General features: G+C 44.8%; 1 protein-coding gene across 2 annotated transcripts; it reads right to left on the bottom strand.

The window, feature by feature from the left end:
* Positions 1-1,675: 1,675 nt before the first annotated feature.
* GOSR2 (golgi SNAP receptor complex member 2) lies at positions 1,676-20,658 on the bottom strand. 2 transcript variants are annotated; one of them, XM_044298177.1, is made up of 6 exons: positions 20,508-20,658; positions 19,567-19,631; positions 18,394-18,502; positions 13,339-13,471; positions 12,580-12,720; positions 1,676-2,087 (listed from the first exon to the last, which is right to left on the bottom strand). In XM_044298177.1, exons 1-6 carry the CDS (start codon positions 20,534-20,536, stop codon positions 1,926-1,928), a joined length of 639 nt encoding a protein of 212 aa, XP_044154112.1. In that variant the 5' UTR covers positions 20,537-20,658; the 3' UTR covers positions 1,676-1,925. The 2 variants fall into 2 exon arrangements, with proteins under 2 accessions (XP_044154112.1, XP_044154113.1); XM_044298178.1 differs by lacking the exon at positions 12,580-12,720.
* Between the last annotated feature and the right edge of the window lie 175 nt (positions 20,659-20,833).

The following is a 20,833-nucleotide window of genomic DNA, read 5'->3' on the forward strand; positions in this document are numbered from 1 at the left end:
ACATCACTGATCTGATACAGTAATTGAGATATATATATATATATATATATATATATATATGATACTTATTACTGTTCGTGATATCAAATACTGTTCAACTCAAACTGCAAAAGTGCATCACTGCGACAAAATCCAACTGAAAAGTGAGATGGGATCTGCATAGGTTGCTTGGCCCAAAATCAAATATGGCAAAGGACCAAAACAAACAGATCATGTGACTGAGGCCTAAATTAACCCCGTGAACGAGAATCCAGTGTACATTCCAGCTACCGAAATTATAATTGTAATAACACACGGCTGTGCCAGGCATACTGTAGCATAAATAGGGGTTGTAGATGTGAACCCGCATACTCCATGCTTCAATGCCGTCGTTCTTACCCTGTGTCATTAATCAGTTGTCAGATGTACAGCTGCATGTTCCCTTTCCCTGACCTGATGCACATTCTGTCTGGAGGTTCAGGTGCACTTAACCCCTATGCTGCTAGCATTGAATATTTATATTATCACACTGCAGTATATTACATGTATATTACTATGACGTAGCTAGGTAAACATTATGGCGGAATTTATCAAGTGCTGCACCCCAGAATTCTAGCTTCAAATAGTCACATTTCCAACATTACGCATTTTTACACCCCTGACTCCAGTTTTACCATACCGTGTTTGGCCACATTGTCCACCAGACAAATGAAAGTCCATAGCACAGCCACATCAATGTCCATACTACATCCTATGCCCTAGTTGGGATGGGATTTGGGTCCTCACAATGGACCTCAGGCATAAAGTGCTTTAAAGAAAACATATCAGTATTGGTCATAAGAACCAATGCACATATAGAGGGAAATGAATGACAGGATCTGACTGGTTGCTACAAACAGCACTGACATTTTTCCTTAGAACAGTTTATAGCCACAATATCCTTATTACAAGGCTGAAATGGAAAATTCTAAAGGACAGGAAGTATTGTCATCAGGACTGCAAGCACAAAGTTTATAGCTTAGAGAGGATGTTCGGCCTAGAGAGATTGATGACCAGTCCTCTTGATAGGTCATCAGTATCAGATTAGTGAGGGTCCGACACCCCCGCCGATCAGCTGTTTCGGGCAGCTGCTGCACCCAAAACAATATGGTGTAAGGAGCTGTAAACAGACAGCTCCGTACACCGTGCAGTGGCCATGCTGGGGTACTGCAGCTCAGCTCCCAATGAAGGGAACCAGAGCTGAACTGCAGTATGCTGGCACCGGAAACTACACAGACTTCGACTTCTGCTTGGTTCACTGTATAGTTTCCACCTCTGTGGCTGCCCCCAAACAGCTGATTGGTGGGGGAACCCCCACTGATCTGCTATTGATGACCTGACGACTGGTCATAAATATCTCTAGCCTAGACAACCCCTTTAAAGTAGTTTCTCACAATGTTAGAGCACGGAGTCTCCCATTAATCACTAGTACATGGTTCCTAGACTTCTCACTTTCACATTTAAAAAAAAAAAAAACCTTTTGCAGACGATCATGCCCTCATAGCTAGATATAAGGACCTAGTATATACCTAGCTGTATCCATTTCCTTTTTTCATGATATCCTGCTAGCCCAAATCTGTATGTTCCATGAATACCATGCCAGCCACCCAAGTGAACAGTCCGCGGTCCATCAGCCAGCTTATGTCATTGAGCTGTATGGCGGTATGTACTTTTAATAGACAATGTGCAGTTGAGAAAAGTATTAAATACACTTAAGAACATCTGCATCTCTAGTTCGTTAAGCATTCAATGTCTTGTTTAAAAGTCTGTTCTTCCTTAAAATACTTTCCTCCTTCCTCTTCTTTAGTGGCTTTACCGAGATTTCACAGCATATGATGAGGGGGTGGGGAAAAGCACAGATAGGAGGCTGAGGCGCAGTCCAGGGAACAGAGGGTTCATCCTCCATCTCATGTCAGGTATTTGATGACTAGAAACATAACCACACAAGTCAGCAGCATCCCTCCAATCATGATGGCCTTGTCCTGGAACGCTCTCTTCTCAATCAGCCGCATAACCGTGTTGGAAAGGCCAAGCATGTTTGCAACATCCAGGATCTTTTTCTGGGTTCCCTGTAAGACGGAAAAGGGAAAAATGGGGGCAAAGTGAGGAAGGACGAACAGAGGTGAGGAGTTAATGGTGTTAATGTAAAACATGGTCGTATCAGATTTAGAATAAGAGTAAACAGAAGACCTGGAAGAAGTGAAATAGTCATCATGGAATAGAAAGTGACATCCTGAGAGAGAAGGTCCATCACTCCTACTGTACCCCTATTGCTCCACTCAATTGGCCTTAAGGACACTGCTCTCTCCTGGTTCTCTTCCTATCTCTCTGGCTGCTCCTTTAGTGGTTCTACTTCTTTTCCTCTTCCTCTTGATGTTGACGTTTCTCAGAGTTCAGTACTAGGTCCTCTACTCTTCTCCCTCTACACGGCCCCCATCGGACAGACTATCAGTAGATTTGGCTTTCGGTACCATCTCTATGCTGACGAAACCCAACTGTGCACTTCATCCCCTGACATCACCCCTTCTTTATGCCAAAACACCAGAAATTGTTTGGCAGCTGTCTCCATCATGTCCTCTTTGTTTCTCATCTACTAAACCACCTAAACATGATATTTCAATTACGGTCTGCGGCACTATCATAACTCCTGGGAAGCGCGCCTGCTGTCTTGGGGTCATGTTTGACTCGGATCTTTCCTTTGTTCCCCATATCCAATCACTTGCACGGTCTTGTCATCTACACCTCAAGAATATCTCCAGAATCCGGCCTTTTCTTATGGTGGAAACCGGGAAAACACTTGTTACCTTGATTCATTCTCGTTTTGACTAATGCAACTCATTACTAATCGGTCTCCCTCTTACTAAACTCTCCACCTTTCAGTCTGTCCTAAATGCTTCCTTACCTTTAAATGTGCCTTAAAAACACATATTTTCGGACAGGCTTATCAAGCTTCCTAAAAGGACTGTTCTCCGAGTAAGCCCCCTACCAACTCCTCAGACCTGAACTCGATCTTCTGACAGTCCACACATCTGAAGCAGATTGGCCTACACCGCTGCTTTCATTACAATAATGGCCAGATCGCATTCTTCGTCCGCGAACATATGGGGGCTGCCATCTTTTTTCACAAGTCCGGTGAGGCACAGGTAAGCCCTTACCTGTGCCTGTGCGCGAGGCGGTCTGAAAACAAGTGCGGTCAGCGGGAGTAGGCAGTTCCAAGAACAGCCACCGGGGACCTTCATCGGGCTGGTCCCGGAACTGCCTGCTCCCGGTGACCATATTTGTTTTCAGACCACCTCGCGCACAGGTAAGGGCTTACCTGTGCCTCGCCGGACTTGTGAAAAAAGATGGCAGCCCGCATATGTTCGCGGGCGAACAAGTCATCACTGTTGACTACAACATATCACAATCAACTACATTATGTATCACCCCAATTCCTCATAGATTGTAAGCTCTTGCGAGCAGGGTCCTCACTCCTAGTGTTTCAGTTGTATATTAGCCAGTTACATTGTGATGTCTTTTGTGTGGTACATGAACCCTCTGAATTTGTAAAGCGTTGTGGAATACGACGCTATATAATAGAATCTAACAACCGTAATCTGATGACTATGGCAGATGTAGGTGCTGATAGGGACCCGTTACAATCAGTAAATAGAGAGCAGGCCGGACACGTGTGGCTCTTTCCATTCACTGCTATGCGACTTCTGAAAATAACCAAGTAGGTGCCCCGTTGCTATTTTCGGAAGTTCCATGTGTCACGCTTTAGTGTGGGAGGGAAACGCCACACCGAGCATAAGAGGGAAAGGGTGGGGGGGGAGGGGGGGAGAATCAGGCCTGAGAACTAGGGAAGGAAGATGGACACCTCCTAGTAAAACCCTAACCAAAATCTTGACTGACTACTAATATGAACAGACCTCAGAGGTAGGCATGTTCATACGCAGGAATACCTAGAGTCCTATCTAGCCCTATAGGACCCTGGTACTAATGACAGGGACGAGACTACCTGTTCCTCCAAAAGGAAGGACGAACAGGAGTCTCCTTCAGGCCAAATACAAACAATAGGGGAATGCAACGCACAGAACCCCAAACAAAATACAAAAAGGGAAAAGAAAGACTTTACTTCAAAAGGGGCTATGGAAGCACCAGGAACTCCGCCAAGATCCACACACCATCAATCCACAGCTGAAAGTGAAGCTATAAACCGCACAGAATTGTGGGAGAAGCAACAATAAATAAGGAAGGTTCAATGACCACATTAGCAACACCTGAGGCAAGTGGTGTGGCCATAACCAGAAACAACACAGACACCTATTGATCCACAAGGATCAAACTACACGTTGCCAGTCTCACCGATCTCCTGCCACCTTGCCACCTGTCGCGGGAATGTCCGTGACAGTACCCCCCCCCTTCTACGGGTGACCTCCGGGCACCCAGGACCGACCTTATCAGGGTGAGACCTGTGAAAAGCTTTCACCAAAAGACTGGCATTCATGTCAGATGCCAGTACCACATCATCTCCTATGGTCCATAATCCTTCCAGTGAACAAGATACTGAAGACATCTACGGAGAACTCGAGAGTCAATTATCTTGGTGATCTGAAATTCCAAACTACCGTCCACCATGACAGGAGTGGGTGGCAAGGAAGACGGCTCCAAAGGTTCAACATATTTCTTCAACAAAGATTTATGAAACACATTATGAATTTCCAGGGCCTGAGGAGGTTCAAAACAAAAAGCTACAGGATTAATAATGACAGTGACCCAACTTCTAAGAAGGTACCTTCAACTTAATGTTTCTTGTGGACAGCCACACAGAATCACCCACTCTTAGGTCCGGACCATTCATACATTTCCTGTCAGCCACACGTTTATACCTCTTGCCCAGATTCATCAAGTTATTTAGAATTTTCCGCCATATAGATGACAATGATGAAGGAAAACGTTCCTCCTCAGGTATACCAGAAGTATCAGAACCGCAAAATGTGCCAAACTGCGGGTGAAACCCATATGCCCCAAAAAACAGCGACTTACCAGTGGAATCCTGTCTACGATTATTTATGGCAAACTCTGCCAAAGACAAAAACGAAGACCACTCCTCCTGGTTCGCAGAGACAAAACATCTCAAGTAAGTCTCCAGACTCTGATTAGTGCGTTCCGTCTGTCCGTTCGACGGAGGATAAGAAGCCGAAGATAAGGACAGTTGTACCCCCAGTCGAGTACAGAACGCCTTCCAGAATCTGGAAACAAACTGAGTCCCACGATCCGAGACCACGTCAGAGGGAATGCCATGGAGTTTCACAATGTTATCAACAAACACTTGTGCAAGTGTTTTAGCATTAGGTAGGCCCGGCAACACTATAAAGTGCACCATTTTACTAAGGCGATCAACTACCACCAGAATGACTGTCTTTCCTGAAGAATTAGGTAGATCAGTGATAAAATACATGGATAAGTGAGTCCATGGTCTGGACGGGATGGGCAACGGAAGTAGACATCGGGAAGGACAAGTATGTGTCACCTTAGCACGTGCACAGGTACTACAGGCTTACACATAGTCCTCAACAGACTTACGCAACCCCGGCCTCCAGAATCTACGAGAGATGAGGTCGGCAGTGGATCTACTCCCAGGATGTCCCGTAAGAACCGTACAGTGATGTTCCTCAAACACCTTGTGACGCAATTCCGATGGGACAAGAATCGGATATCACCACCCCTTCCGACAGTATAGGACTCAGATTTTCTAAATCACTTCCAGGAAAATGATGTGACAAGGCATCAGCCTTGACGTTCTTAACCCCAGGACGATAGGTGACAATGAAATTGAATCTGGTGAAAAACAAAGACCATCTGCCTTGTCTCGGGTTCAATCATTTAGCCGACTCCAAGTAAGCCAGGTTTTTGTGATCTGTAAACACCGTGATCTGATGAATCGCCCCTTCCGACCAATGACGCCATTCCTCAAAAGCCAACTTAATGGCCAGTAAGGCCTAGTTCACACAAACTTTTTTTGCGAGTGTACGGGCCGTTTTTTTGTGTTCCGTATATGGTCCGTATACGGAACCATTCATTTCAATGGTTCCGCAAAAAAAACAGAACACATACGGAAATGCATCCGTATGTCTTCCGTTTCCGTTCCGTTTTTTCTGAACCATCTATTGAAAATGTTATGGCCAGCCCAATTTTTTCTATGTAATTACTGTATACTGTACATGGCATACGGAAAAACGGAATGGAAAAACGGAAAGGAAATGGAAACACAACGGAACTCTAAAACGAAACAATGGATCCGTGAAAAACGGACCGCAAAAAACTATAAATGCCATACGTTCGTGTGAACTAGGCCTTAATTAGTCTGATCAGACTTCTGCCTTTAGCAGAAGTCTGATCAGCACCATGGAAAGCCGGAAGCCTAGTGAAGGCGTCCGGTTGCTATGGTAACCATCACCCGCTGCCACATCAGAGCATTGGGGTCCGAAGAATTGGGGGCCGAAAAGGCACAGCAGCCCCGATGGAAGAGGGAGGGAGCTCCCTCCCTGTTAACCCCTTCCATACAGTGGTCCCTACGGACTGTGGCATGAAAGGGGTTAAACGGCTGACATCACAGCACAGATGTCAGCCGTTTCAAGCAGAGTGTCAGCAATGTGCTGACACTCTGCTTGCTAACCGCTCGGCCATCCTGGAAATGAGAGAGAGGGTAAGGGGGCGGGATGATCGCGCGCCGCCCGCTCCCCCAGCACCGCCCGGGGGGGTTAAAAATAAAAATTTATGTCATGTGTTCTTAAGTACCGGGACATCATGACGTACCGGTACGTCATGTGTCCCCAAGAGGTTAAGACAGGCCTGGTAACCACCACTAGGACCAGCAGCCTGTGGTCTCTGCATCTGCAAGACAGTCGTGCGGAGGTCAACTACCTCCAAAAACAGCCCTTGCAGCTGACCTGCCAGTGCAGCGATAGGATCCATGGATGCACACAAACAAAAAAAAAAGGCGGTTTGGGCTGTTTATGATGTCACGCTTCAGTTTGGGAGGGAAACTCCACACCGAGCATAAGAGGGAAGGGGGGGAGACAGTGAATCAGGCCTGAGAACTAGGTAAGGAAGATGGACACCTCCTAGAAAAACCCTAACCAAAAACCTGACTGACTACCAGTATAGGGTTGTTTCAATACCAAAATTTGGATTTGATTTCGATACCAAAAACTGCACCTGCGCCGATTACGGAGCCAGGGGCGGTCAGACAGTCACTGCGCCTGCGCCGAATACAGACGCACACGGCGCAGGCGCGAGAATTCGGCCGATGGATGTGCCGCAATAACTATTTCCCCCCTTAGGGGCTAGAACCTTGGATATTTTAATCCCTTGTGTTCATACGCAGGAATACCTAGAATCCTATATAGCCCTATAAGACCCTGGTACTAATGGCAGGGACGAGACTACCTGTTCCTCCAAAAGGAAGGACGAACAGGAGTTCCCTTCAGGTCTAATACAAACAATAGGGGAATGCAACACACAGAACCCCAATCCACACCCCAGCAATCTACAACTGAAACTGAAGCTATAAACCGCACAGCATTGTGGGAGAAGCAACAATAAATAAGGAAGGTTATAAATGACCACATTAGCAACACCTGAGGCAAGGGATGTGGCCATTACCAGAAACAACACAGATGCCTATTGATCCACAAGGAAAACCTATCAGATCAAACCACGTGTTGCCAGTCTCACCAATCTCCTGCCACCTGTCGCGGGAATCCTGTCGCGGGAACGTCCGTGACACCATAGCAGTGAATGGAGAGAGCCACACATGTCCGGCCTGCTCTCTATTTACTGCAGCAGGAGACAGGGTCCAGCTCCTCAGTTAGGAACCGGTCTCAAGGCGTTACCCACACCTATCGGAGATTTACAGCATATCCTGTGGATATACCATAAAAATCCGGATGGGTATAATCTTTTAACTGGCATCTTGAGTTCAGTATCAGAAGCACTAAACTCCAACCGCCATGGCAGATTTGATGCAGAATATTCTGCGGCTGAAAATCTGTCTCATTTATCTGAATGGGGTTATTTTGGCAGCAAGCGCATGGATTTTTACAAGCCCCATTCACATGAACAGAACAGTTGCAGAAATCTCTGCAACAAATTTGCCACGTGTGAATTCACCCTGACGATATATTAAGAAAGTATTCAGCGCCGAACTTTGGACTTTAGATTAAAAATAAACAGCGTTCAAAAGGTGGCCATGACATCATGCTAGATAACCCTCAATATACTGTACCATGGCGTATAAAAGGTCTTTCTGCTTGATCTATGGAACCGGAGCCAACCCAACTATACGACCGGGCTTCATTTATCAAAACTGTCAAACAGAAAACCAAAAAAAGCCAATCGCGGACCTTGGAAACGAGTGGTTTTGTGTCTGGAGAAATCAAGCTTTTTTTTTTTATTTTTTTTATTTTTTTTTATCCTGGACCGCTCATTTTAGGGGCTGTCAAAATCACGTTTTTCCCTATGTTTAAACATATATGTTGAGGGGAAAAAAGGAAGCAAAGGCATAGCATACTACTCTTTTCCATCATGCAGAGTCCAGCCAAAAAAAAAAAAAGGTACGTTGATGGATATTTTTTTACAATGGAAACCGATGGTGACGGATGCCACTGTATGACATCGGTCAGAGGCATTCGTTTAATGCATACGTCATGTGTATACTTTAACCGTGGGACAAAAACATGATGTGAATTCAGACGACAGTAGTGTTTTGCGGACCGCACATGGCCGGCACCATCATAGAAAATGCCTATTCTTGTCCGTAATTGTCAAAAAGAATAGGACATGTTCTAGCTTTTTTTCCGGGCCCGTGGAACGGGCCATGTGGCCATGTGGCCATGTGAATGGGCCTTAAGATTGTTAGGGACAAAGTGAAGTTTTCAGTTAGGCCTCATGTACATGGCAGTATCAGTTATTTGATTTGCAAAAAAACGGATAGCTTCCATGTTCATTTCATTTTCCACACCGCCATTAAGAGAAGAGCCTATTCTCATCTGTAAAAATGAACAGGAATAAGATTTGCTGTAAGATTCTTGAATCGGGCACAGTGATCTGTAATAATGGATGTGTGCATGGATCCATTAAAGAGGACCTGTAACCTCTCCTGATATGTCTGACTTGGTAACTATTTGCACCCCCCCCCCCCCCCCTTCATATAATAATTCTAGAGCATTCATTCTTATGACTCTATATTGTGCCTATATTGTGCCAATCCTTTGTTATTCCTTATAGAAGTCACAAATAAGTTACTAGCAGTTTGCAATGAAGGTCCAGATGGAAGTGTGTTCCTAAACAGTCTGACACTATCTAAGCAATGCTGCCAGTGTCAGAGTGTGCAGAGACACACCACAAACTGGTAACACCCAGCTGGACCTTCACTGCAAACTGCTAGTAATTCATTCATAACTTCTAGCAGGAATAATAATAGAATGGGACAACATAGAGTCATAAGAATAGATGCTGAAGAATTGCTATTACATGGGGAGTGCAAGCAGTTACTAAATCAGACATGTCAGGAGAGGCGACAGGTCCTCTTTAAAAGAGGTTTTCCAAGAGTTTTTTTTTTTTTTTTTACTAATGACCTATCCTCAGGACAGGTCATCAGTATTTGATCAGTGGGGGTCCCACACCTGGGACCCCCACCGATCAGCTTTTTAAGAAGGAAGAGGCACTTGCAGTAGCACCACAGCCTTCTTCGTGAACAGCGCCATACATTGTATAGTGGCTGTGCTTGGTATTTCAGCCCAGCTCTATTCACTTCTATGTGGCTGACCTAGGACAGGGGTAGGCAACCTCCGGCTCCCAGCTGTTGTAAAACTACAACTCCCAGTATGCATACTTGCTCTGCTCTTCTAAGAACTCTCATAGAGATGAATGGAGCATGCTGGGAATTGTAGTTTCACAACAGCTGGGAGACGGAGGTTGCCTACCCCTGACCTAGGAGATGCTAAAGAAGGCCACAGCGCTACTATACAGGTCCCCCACCGATCAGATACTGATGACCTATCCAGAGGACAGCTCATCAGTAAAAACACTTGGAAATCCCCTTTAAAATGTATGGGTCAGTGTACTATCTGTTTTAAAAATGGATACTGCCATGTGCCTGACCCTATATAGTTTCACACGGCGTGCTAAAAATTTTCTGCACTTCCAGGTCAGAAGCTATGGCATTAAGAATTTTATATTCATGTACTTGCAGCATCCCGCTGAATGCACATGGATACGAGACATCAGAATTTCCAGTACGTGATTGTGGGAGGTGCAAGACAATACGTTAAAGGACAATGTCATCGCAATTGTTAACATCCAGCCTTGTAATGGCACAGAAATAGAGAACAACCACAGGGCAGCTATCAGAACTGAGTGAATGAGTGAGCCCATGAATATGCAGCAACATTAACGGTTATATAAAGCAAATAACTATAATCCAGTGGCTCTACTATAACTAGGCACAGGTTACACAAAGCACCTACTGCGCCCATAGGTAATATATGTCTTCTTGTAGGTGCAGTGAGTTTTTCAGAACATATGGTAAGGCTACATTCACACGACTGTATGGTATCCATTTTTTTTGCGGATCCATTGTAATAATGCCTATCCTTTTTTTTGCGGGGCTATGGAACGGACATACGGATGTAGATAGCACACGGTGTGCTGGCCACATTTTTTGCGGACCCATTGAAATGAACGGACACGGAAACAAAACACGCTTGTGTGAATGTAGCCTAAAAGGCATCTGTCAGCAGATTTGTACCTATGACACTGTCTGACCTGTTACATGTGCACTTGGCAGCTGAAGGCATCTGTGTTGGTCCCATGTTCATATGTGCCCGCATTGCTGAGAAAAAAGTTTTAATAAATGCACTCTGCCCTCTGCACTTTGATTGACAGGACCAGGAGGTGTAAATGTGATCATGCCTGGTCCTAACTTCTCCTAAAGTCTTGTGATGCGCTGTGCGGTTCAGTATCCAGCGCAGTACAGGAAAGAGGCTTGCAGTACAGAAGAGAACAGCCTCTTTCAAGTGCTGTACCTGCACCGGATAATGAAGCGTACAGCGCATCACGAGACTCTAGGACAGGGATCAGCAACCTTCGGCACTTCAGCTGTTGTGAAACTACAATTCCCAGCATGCTCCATTCATTTATGTGAGACTTCTGAGAAGAGCAGAGGTAGTATGCATGCTGGGAGTTGTAGTTTCACAACAGCTGGAGTACCAGAGGTTGCCTACCCCTGCACTAGGAGAAGTCATCGCCAGGCGTAATCAAGTTTACAATGCCAGGCCCTGTCAAAGTGCAGGGGGCACAGCAGTTGCAGAGAGAGCAGAGCCTCTAGGTGTAATGGTAGCGTCCCCGTTTCTCCTAGAGGCTCATTTGCATTTATTAACCCCTTAGTGACCACCCATACGTGTTTTTACTGACGCAAACAAAGGGGGTTTTAGCTAAACGGCTGGCTTTAATCAATCATTACATGTACTTAAAATTGTGCATTAAAAACTATAACTTGTCCTGCAAAAAATAAGACCTCATACAAGTACATTTATGAAAAAACAAAAAAGTTCTAGCTCTTGGAATGCAATTTTATGTGCTTGGTCACTAAGGGGTTAAAGCTTCATTTTCTCAGCAATGCAGGCACATATGAACATGGGGCCAACACAGATGCACATGTAACAGGTCAGCCAGGTTCATAGGTACAAATCTGCTGACAGATGCCCTTTATAAAAGGTTGGCCAGGATTAGATATAAGGTTTTGTTTTTTTCCTCCCAAAAAGAGCGCCACTCTTTCTTCTGTTATTGCAGCTCATCCCCATTTGAGTGACTAGGGCTGAGCTGCAATAACGAGCACAATCCATGGACAAGAGGGGAGCTGTTTCAGGGGAAAAGCAAGCAACCCTTTTTCCTAAGGCTACTTTCACACTCGCATTTTGTGCGGATCCGTTAATACAACGGATCCGCACAAATAATACAGATAATACAACCATCTGCATCCGTTCAGAACGGATCAGTTTGTATGATCTTTAACATAGCCAAGACGGATCAGTCTTGAACACTATTGAAAGTCAATGGAGGACGGATCCAATTTCTATTGTGCCAGATTGTCAGTGAAAACGGATCCGTCCCCATTGACTTACATTGTGTGCCAGGACGGATCCGTTTTGGCTCAGTTTCATCAGACGCAAGCAGTGTTTTGGTGTCCGCCTCCAGAGCGGAATGGAGACTGAACTGATGCATTCTGAGCGAATTTGCATTAGAATGCAAACTGATCCGTTTTGGACCGCTTGTGAGAGCCCTGAACGGATCTCGCAAACGGAAAGCCAAAACGCGAGTGTGAAAGTAGACTAACCCTGGCCAACCCCTTAGACATCGCTTTCACCAGTATATCACACACTTCTCCTGATGCATATAGTAGTTTCTATGAACAATATGAAGCAGATTGTAGAGGAAGCGCAGATTGTATGTGGTTAAGAGCTCACTGCCATATTTCTTCCCCCCAACTCCATCTTGTCCCTTCTGATTCCCCACCTTTAAGGTCTTCCTTTGGTCCCTCATCCCTTCCAGTATACTGGTCCCACTCCCCAGAAGGTCGTCTATCCCTTGGTGTGCATTACGGACGGAGGAATTATATTGGAGGGTCTCATCAATGTGTATTGAGGTCTCTGAATCCTGTGTGAGAAATTGGGAAGGGGGTGACCCCAGTGGTTATGTTGTTTTACAGGAAACAAAAAAATCGTTTTCAATGATATGATTATCAGACAACCCATCACCCAGATCTATGTATTAAGTAAACTGAACTGCGTAAAGGCATATGAGGCTTGAAAAGCCTCAATAAATTGTAAAACGCATGAAAGACACTGAATCAGCGGCGCTTTGAGCGCTTAAAGGCTATGATTTGGCTGAGAGTCTGTAGATAAGAAATTATTAAGCGGCACTCTCTCTGCGGTTCAGAAGGATGGATGGTTTAAGCACCACTGGTGTGACCGTTTATAGACTAAAAACATGGCTGCTTCCTTCCGCAAACTGCGCCACACTTGCCTACAGGTTGCGTCTGGTATTGCAGCTTAGCTCCCATGAAATGAATGGCGCTGACATGCAATACCACACGCAACCCAGGGGTGGTGCTGCTCCCAGAAGAAAGCAGCCGTGTTTTGTACAAACCCTTCAAGGGAAATCCAGGAAGACATATATCGTGCACTCCTTTGCCTCGCAAATGAAAATGCTAACACCTAATAAATGTATTTATGGATGCTATGTGACGAAATTTAGGTGTGGATCGAAACTTACGTTGGTGGTGTAAGTCCGTGCCATCAGCTCCTCTCGCTCTCGCTCCTGTTGCTCCCGGGCGTAGCGCCTATGCTGAAAGTTTTGCAATGCTGTCTGCAGATGCTGCACATCGTATTTCAGATGATCGACTCTCCTATCAAAGCAGGAACGGGGAGTTAATTCTAAATGATTATATCTGCCTGTATTATTCCATGTGAGACACACAGGGCTGCCAAGCAGAGTTTTTATTTTTCTCTGGACAACTTATCCCAAAGTAACGGACAGCCGACACTTTTTACGGACAAATTGGAAAACTATAATAAATAATACAGATTATAAATAATACATGTCTATAGCTCAATATATTGATGAAACGTATTGCCATCATTTACAGGGAGCTGTAAAATGATTATAATTACTACTACTAAAATAATCTAGTCAATACCACCAGCCACACAAAAAAAATTAAAATCACGGACACATCTAATTTTTTCACGGACACAGGAAAAGTCGCCTTTTTTTCTGGACGGTTGGCAGCCCTGGTGAGACGTCACATACACACGACGCATTATTTTCTTACTGAAACATGGCCGATTTCTTAAAGAAACAGCACCACACCGGTTCAGAAACTGTGGCCAGATATGGCTATTTTGGGCAGAAGGCAGCCATGGTTTTCTATCCCCTTGGATCTGTATTCCATTACTTTAAGAGAATGTAACTATTACTGGACAGGATTCCCACCCAACACATACAATAGGCCATATGTAAGTAAATCAGAATGGAATATTGGCATTCAGTTAAAGGGGTTGTCGCCACAGCGTCTCACATCCATGGCAGACCTGTTTTTGCCGGAGGAAGATTCTCTTGCATGTCTAATACATAGTATCACATCTTGGTCATTGTAAAGAGTTGCCATCCATGGAGTTAACCAGAGTGAGAGCGGCACAGTCCTCCTCCCTGGTCCATAGAGGGGTCTCCTGAGCAAGAACAGCCCCCCTCCATGAGGGCATATGGATGGTTATCGTCTGTTCTCCTTAAAAGGGGTCGGCCAGTTCCCCGTATTGATGATCTATCCTCTGGATAGGTCCTCAATATTAGATCCCGGCACCCCCACTCATCAGCTGTTTGAAGAGAACGTAGGGCTCCTCATTTTTCCTTTTTAATAAATTTGCAAACTTTTCTATAATTCTGTTTTCCTTCTCATTATGAGGTATCGAGTGCAGAATGATGGAGAAAATGTTTTACTTTAGCACAAGGCAGCAACATAATGTGAAAAAAGTGAGAGAGTCTGAAGACTTGTAATATAACATTACTTTCATAGGAATGTAGGTCTATGCTTTATAGAACATACGTGATCTATACTGTCCTTGTATAAGGCCTCACGGCGTTACGTGCGGCGTTCGGCTCCGGCGCAGGGAGGGTTAACCGAGGTATATACCTGCTCAATATGGAAACTAGAATCACTATCAGAAAACCCACACACAGGAAACCTGTTCTGTGCCCTTCTTCTGACCTGCTTCAATTAAAAGCTTCCCAAGAACGCCCTAGGGGGGTGTGTGGAATCCGAGGGGGGGGGGGGGGGGTCTGCATGCCAGCCTCACAAGTATTTCACTTCTCCCTCCTTGCATCTCTTTTTAGTAAATTATTATTCTGAAGCAATTGTACCTTTTTGAAGTTTAGGTTATAACAGGAGATAAGAAAAATTCCCAGATCCTATTTGAAACCATAAAAAAACTAATTAGGATTATTGAAGCAGCGACATGTAAAGAGATGACTGGCGTTTCCGCTTCACGATGGGAAAAATTATTATTTTTAACCCTTTCCTGTATTTGTTTGATACGGCCAGTGAGTTGAGAATGGTCATCACTTTCACTATGGATGATGAGGGTTTTGCTTCGGTTACACACCAGTTGTACGGTACTGAGCTGTAATACCAGACATAGCCCATGGACACCAGTTGGCTTCCCTGATTACTGGGGACCTTTTCCTCACTAGATCATGCCGCTCTGACACTCTCCGTCAATGCAGCTCAACCCAAACCACCAAAATATCAGATTACTCAGATCTTTTACTCTCATTGTATTAAGATTTCTGTAACGTTAAAGTGGGTGTCAGACTTCATTTGTTTGTTTTTTTGGTTTTTTTAAATACCCCATCCAGTGGTACCTGTCGAAGGAGAATCCAATGAAAGGGAAAATTTCGTCACTCGAGCTGACAGTAGGAATAAAATCACCATTTATTGAAAAAAAACATTAAAATAAAAGTACATGACACCGAGCTCTGGTCATATGGCTGACATGTTTCCCCTAAAGTGGGAAAAATTGGCTTCTGCCTCACAGGGTTTTTTTTTTTGCCTTCCTCTGGATCAACTTGCAGGATGACAGGCCGAACTGGATGGACAAATGTCTTTTTTCGGCCTTATGTACTATGTTACTATTAGACCGAGTTGTACCTGTCACCAAAGCTGCGGATCCTGGACACTAAGTCTGATGACTATAATAAGATACAACACTATACTCACCTGTCGATGGAAGCATACTTACCTACTCTTCGACACTTGCTTCCGGGGGTCCACCATTTTATTCTCTGTGCTTTGGTCCCTGCATGGAAACTTTTGGCATGGACAGCTTCACATTCGCCACTGTGGCCAGTCATTGGTGGCAGCTGCACGTGTGACTCAGTCCATGCTGGAAGTTTATATGTGGGGACAGTGAAGACCTCGTGGATCCACAGAGCTGGAACAGAGCGTCAGGGGGTAGATAACTATGCTTTACCCAACAGGTCCTGCCGGGTGGGGTATTTAAAAAACGACAACCCCCTTTCAATAATAATACACCAGTACATACTATCAGTTCCACTCATGAAGTGGATATTAAATCTGTCACTCCCTTTGCATTCTGTCCATGCTTTGTGACAAAGCTACAGCTGCCGCCATATGACGGAACTGCAACATACTGTAAAGACAGTCATGGTTAGGGCCTACTGCTTACACAGTAATAGTTTGCACTTGTTTGTCAGCAACTACAACCACATTACTTATTTCAGCCTCTTTTTATGTATCTGGCCAGAAGTTTTATGTTTCTCACAATAACTGAAATTTATAGGGCATCTCCTCTAATGCCTGAGCCTCCCACCTGCGATGCTAGGAAGGCTCGTCCCCGTCGCAGGAGGAATGCAGGGGAGGCATCTGAAGCGATGCGGGTGCCAGGGGGCAAGGTAAGTACAACCTGTGTGAGGGGCCTGGGCAAAAGAGGGGGCATTATAGGGGTTGGATAACCCCTTTAAATCTTGAAGGCAGCAAATACCAAGTCACTTTTGTTAGATTGAAGGGGTTGTGCAGGGGGTAAATATTGATGAAATTCCCTCAGGATAGGTCATCAATATCAGATCACGTCCGACTCCTGGCACCCCTGACGATCAGCTGTATAAAGCTGCGTGCATGAGCTACCCCTTCAAAATCACCTGGGCATTATCTCGCTTACAACTGCTTGTCCCATTCACTTTTTTACACTGTGCCTCCTCTGTATGTGAGATGAGCAAGAAGACGTACACGTCATTTTGAAACGGAAGCAGTGCTCGCAAACAGCTGATTGGCAAGAATACCAGGAGTGGGAGCCCCACTGATGTGATATTGATGGCCTATTCTGAGGATAGATCATCAATATTTAAGCACTGCACACCCCATTAATGCCCAAAACACCACTAAGGCCTCATGTACACGACCGTATTTATTTTCCTGGTCCGCCAAAAATACGGATGATATCCGTGTGCATTCCGTATTTTGCGGAACGGAGCAGCTGGCCCCTGAAAGAACAGTACGTAATCCGGACAATAGGACATGTTCTATTGTTTAGCTGAACGGAAATACGGAAACAAAATGCACACGAGGAGTAACTTCAGTTTTTTTTGCAGACCCATTGAAATGAAAGGTTCCGTATACGGTCCACACAAAAAAAAACTGAACGGACACGGAAAGAATTTACGTTCGTGTGCATGAGCCCTAAATGAATAAAATAAATAATGAGCCTATAGTCACCTGTTACTCCCCAGCCGTTATGAGCACTGCAGCTCTGCTCCCCTTCCGGGTGTTTGTATACAAGGCGGTATAGGTCATATGGCTTCACTTCTGCGGTATATATTACGAGACGGTGCTGCAGGCTTGTACACAACCACAGCAAAGACCGCTGGGAATGGTAATGGCAGAGGAGTGAGAGGATGAAGAAATCGCTGGCACTCACCGGAGTAGACAAATTGTTGCTGCTTTTTTTTAACTTCCTTAGAAGACGATACATGAAGGATCCAGGGGCGGACCGAGGAAGCGCGATCCCACACGCGAAACGGCCGTCGCCGCTTGCAACAGTGTGTCCGCCCCTGGATCCTTCATGTATCGTCTTCTAAGAAAGTTCAAATAAAGCAGCAACAATTTGTCTACTCCGGTGAGTGCCGCGATTTCTTCATCCTCTCTCTCCTCATCGCAAACCATTGCCTTAACCTCTGTCGCTGAGCACCATGCAGCGGAGTATACTGTACCACACTAACGGTTTCCTACCACTGAAAGCTACATCAGCGAAGGCAGTGCCGCCGTGTATCTCTTTCCTCACACGTATCAATGGCAGAGGAGTAACAAGTAAGTATAGATTGATTATTTGACATTTTGTGACGTTTGGGAAGTTTTGTGTTTTGTTTTATATAACTCAGACAACCCCTTTAATAACCACACTTCCAGCTCATGTATCTATCTGTCCATCTATCTAGAGAAAAGCAAACAAACTGTATATGTTTTCTAGCATGGTGTCTGTGTATTGCAAAGCATATACAGATGTATAGTAAAAAGACACATTTTGGGCATTTGTCCGTTCCACCAATCGTCATGTGAACTTAGCTTTCGAAAGTACAAGCGGTTACGCATGTACAGTGCTCAATTCATTAAACTTTATTTCTAAAACCTAAGAGATGTCCTTGTGTGGTAAAGGCTGAAAGCACACGCGTTTCATGCCGGATGGCTCTTTAGGGAATGAAGCAGTTACTTAGTATGGTTACCCATTAGATTACACAGCGGAAACCTGGATTACTCACATTTTGGCATTCTGACGCTTGGTGGGAGGTTCTTTGCTAGACAAGATCTCTAGACGCTCCAGGTTACTAAAAATCTGGTCTATTCTGGCTTGGATCTCGTTTTCTAGGACTGGTAAAGAACAAATCAACAGATGGTCAGTCAGAGGACATTCGCCAAAGTCTGGCACTGTACGGGGGCAAAGGTTTGCCTCAATTTTCTAATGCACATACGATTTTAGGCTTTATGAAGCATACAAAAGGAAGTGGAGTTCTTTTATATTACATAAAAATGAGCCTCTAGGAGCAACGGGGGCATTTCCATTACACCTGGAGGCTCTTCCCTTTCTCTCTGCAACGGTGGTGCCCTCTGCACTTTAACGGACAGGGCCTGGCAGTAAAAACATCATAATGCCTGTCCCTGTCAAAGTAGAGAGGGAACAGCAGTTGCAGAGAGAGCAGAGCCTCTAGGTGTAAGGCTACTTTCACATCTGCGCTTTTCCTTTCCGGTATTGAGATCCGTCATAGAATCTCAATACCGGAGGAAAACTCTTTAGTTTTATCCCCATTCATTGTCAATGGGGACAAAACTGAACTGGAGTGCACCAAAATGCATTCCGTTCCGTTGCGTTCCCATGACGCACACAAAAGTGCTGCAACCAGTGTATTTGAGTGCGAAGCAAGACGGATCCGTCATGAAACACAATGTAAGTCAATGGTGCCGGATGCGTTTTCTCAGGCACAATAGAAAACGGATCCAGTATCCATTGACTTACAATGGCTTTAGTGCCAGATCCGTCATGGCTATTTTAGAGATATTACAAATGGATCAGTTCATAACGGATGCAGCCGGCTGTATTATCATGACGGAAGCGTTTCTGATCTGATCCATGATGGATCCAGCAAAAACACTGATGTGAAAGTAGCCTAACAGAAACGTTCCCGTTGTGCCTAGAGGCTCATTGGAATATATGGCAACTTCATTTTTCTCAGCAATGCGGGCACATATAAACATGGGACCAACACATATGTCTTTAGATGCCAAGCGCACATGTAACAGGTCAGCCAGGTTCATAGGCACAGATCTGCTGAAGACAATATATGTGACTGATGTTCCCACAAAGGGAAAAGAGATTACGATCCTGACAGGTTTATCGTGAGACACACAGCTGGAACTCATAGAGTTACCATACTTACTATGTACAGACTGTTTGTCACATGACTCCAGCCGTCCCATCTGATTCTGAACTTCATGGACATGTCTAAAGAAAAAAAAGAAAAATAACAATAATCATTAAACCATATGTTTTAGTGCCATTTGCAAGATCTCTGCTTGCTGTCAGTTATATGAACACACCGTTTCCCACAAAGAGTGAAAACAAGTACAGAGCCTAATACTTGTCACAACTAAGATTTTGCTTTAATTGTATCCAGTTTAGGCCTCATTCACACAACCAAATGTCATGCATGCACAACACGGATCCCAGCCATCTGCATGGCACCATTTTTCCCCCTTGTGGAAATCCTGGTCCACAAAATGGACAAGAATAGGACATGTTTCTACCTTTTTTTGCGAGCCGGTTGAAAGGACAACCAAGTGCTGTCCACATCTTTTAAGGCCCTATTTAAATGAATGGGGCCGCATCCGATGCGCGAAACAAAGGGGACCAAAAATACAGCGGTGTGCCTAAGGCCCTAAACTAAACTCATCTGCATCACATTTCATATGGAGGCACTATACAGAAGCACGCGGAGTGCCTAGGACTCCACAATATGGAATTGCGGGCCTCTACAATGCATCTACGACAATATATACCATCGCATGATGCAATGCAAATGTGAATACAGTCTGTCCTGATGTTACATTTGCCACAATCCGGATACGTGGAGGGATCAGCGATTTCAAACCGCTATAATGCTGCCACATCTTCATATAACTGCAGGAAACCCACACAGTATAGCCATAATAAAGACACTAACATGAGTCTGCCTGACACATCAGAGCCCCGCTATTATCCATCTCAGATGCATTCTGTAATATTATTAGATAAATTCATACATAACATTAGATATATCCTAGTAATAATATAATGTATCTGTACAAAGCCTCTGACATCTGTCTACCTTCACACACTCACTTGTTACTTTGATGGTAAAGAGCCTCCATGGCTCTAGGTCCTGTGTGTCACACCAATCTGAGCTCGGCAATCGATTGCTTATTGATCGGTAATCAGCTGCCTACGCTTCTATGCCTAGTCCACAATTCCCGGCACACGTCATCACTTCCGGGTTCTGTCAGGGCCCCTGACGTCTCTGGGCTGTCTGTTTCACTGCCTAGCGCCACCATTTCAGCGAAGCAGCGGCAATTAACGTCGCTTTGTACGGGATGTGGGGCTGTTAGTGTATTTTATTACTTGGTGTTTGAATTAATATCATTGGAAATCAGTAGAAGAGCGGCGACTGG

The sequence above is a fragment of the Bufo gargarizans genome, chromosome 6 (genome assembly GCF_014858855.1).
Source record: "Bufo gargarizans isolate SCDJY-AF-19 chromosome 6, ASM1485885v1, whole genome shotgun sequence".
NCBI lineage: Eukaryota > Metazoa > Chordata > Amphibia > Anura > Bufonidae > Bufo > Bufo gargarizans.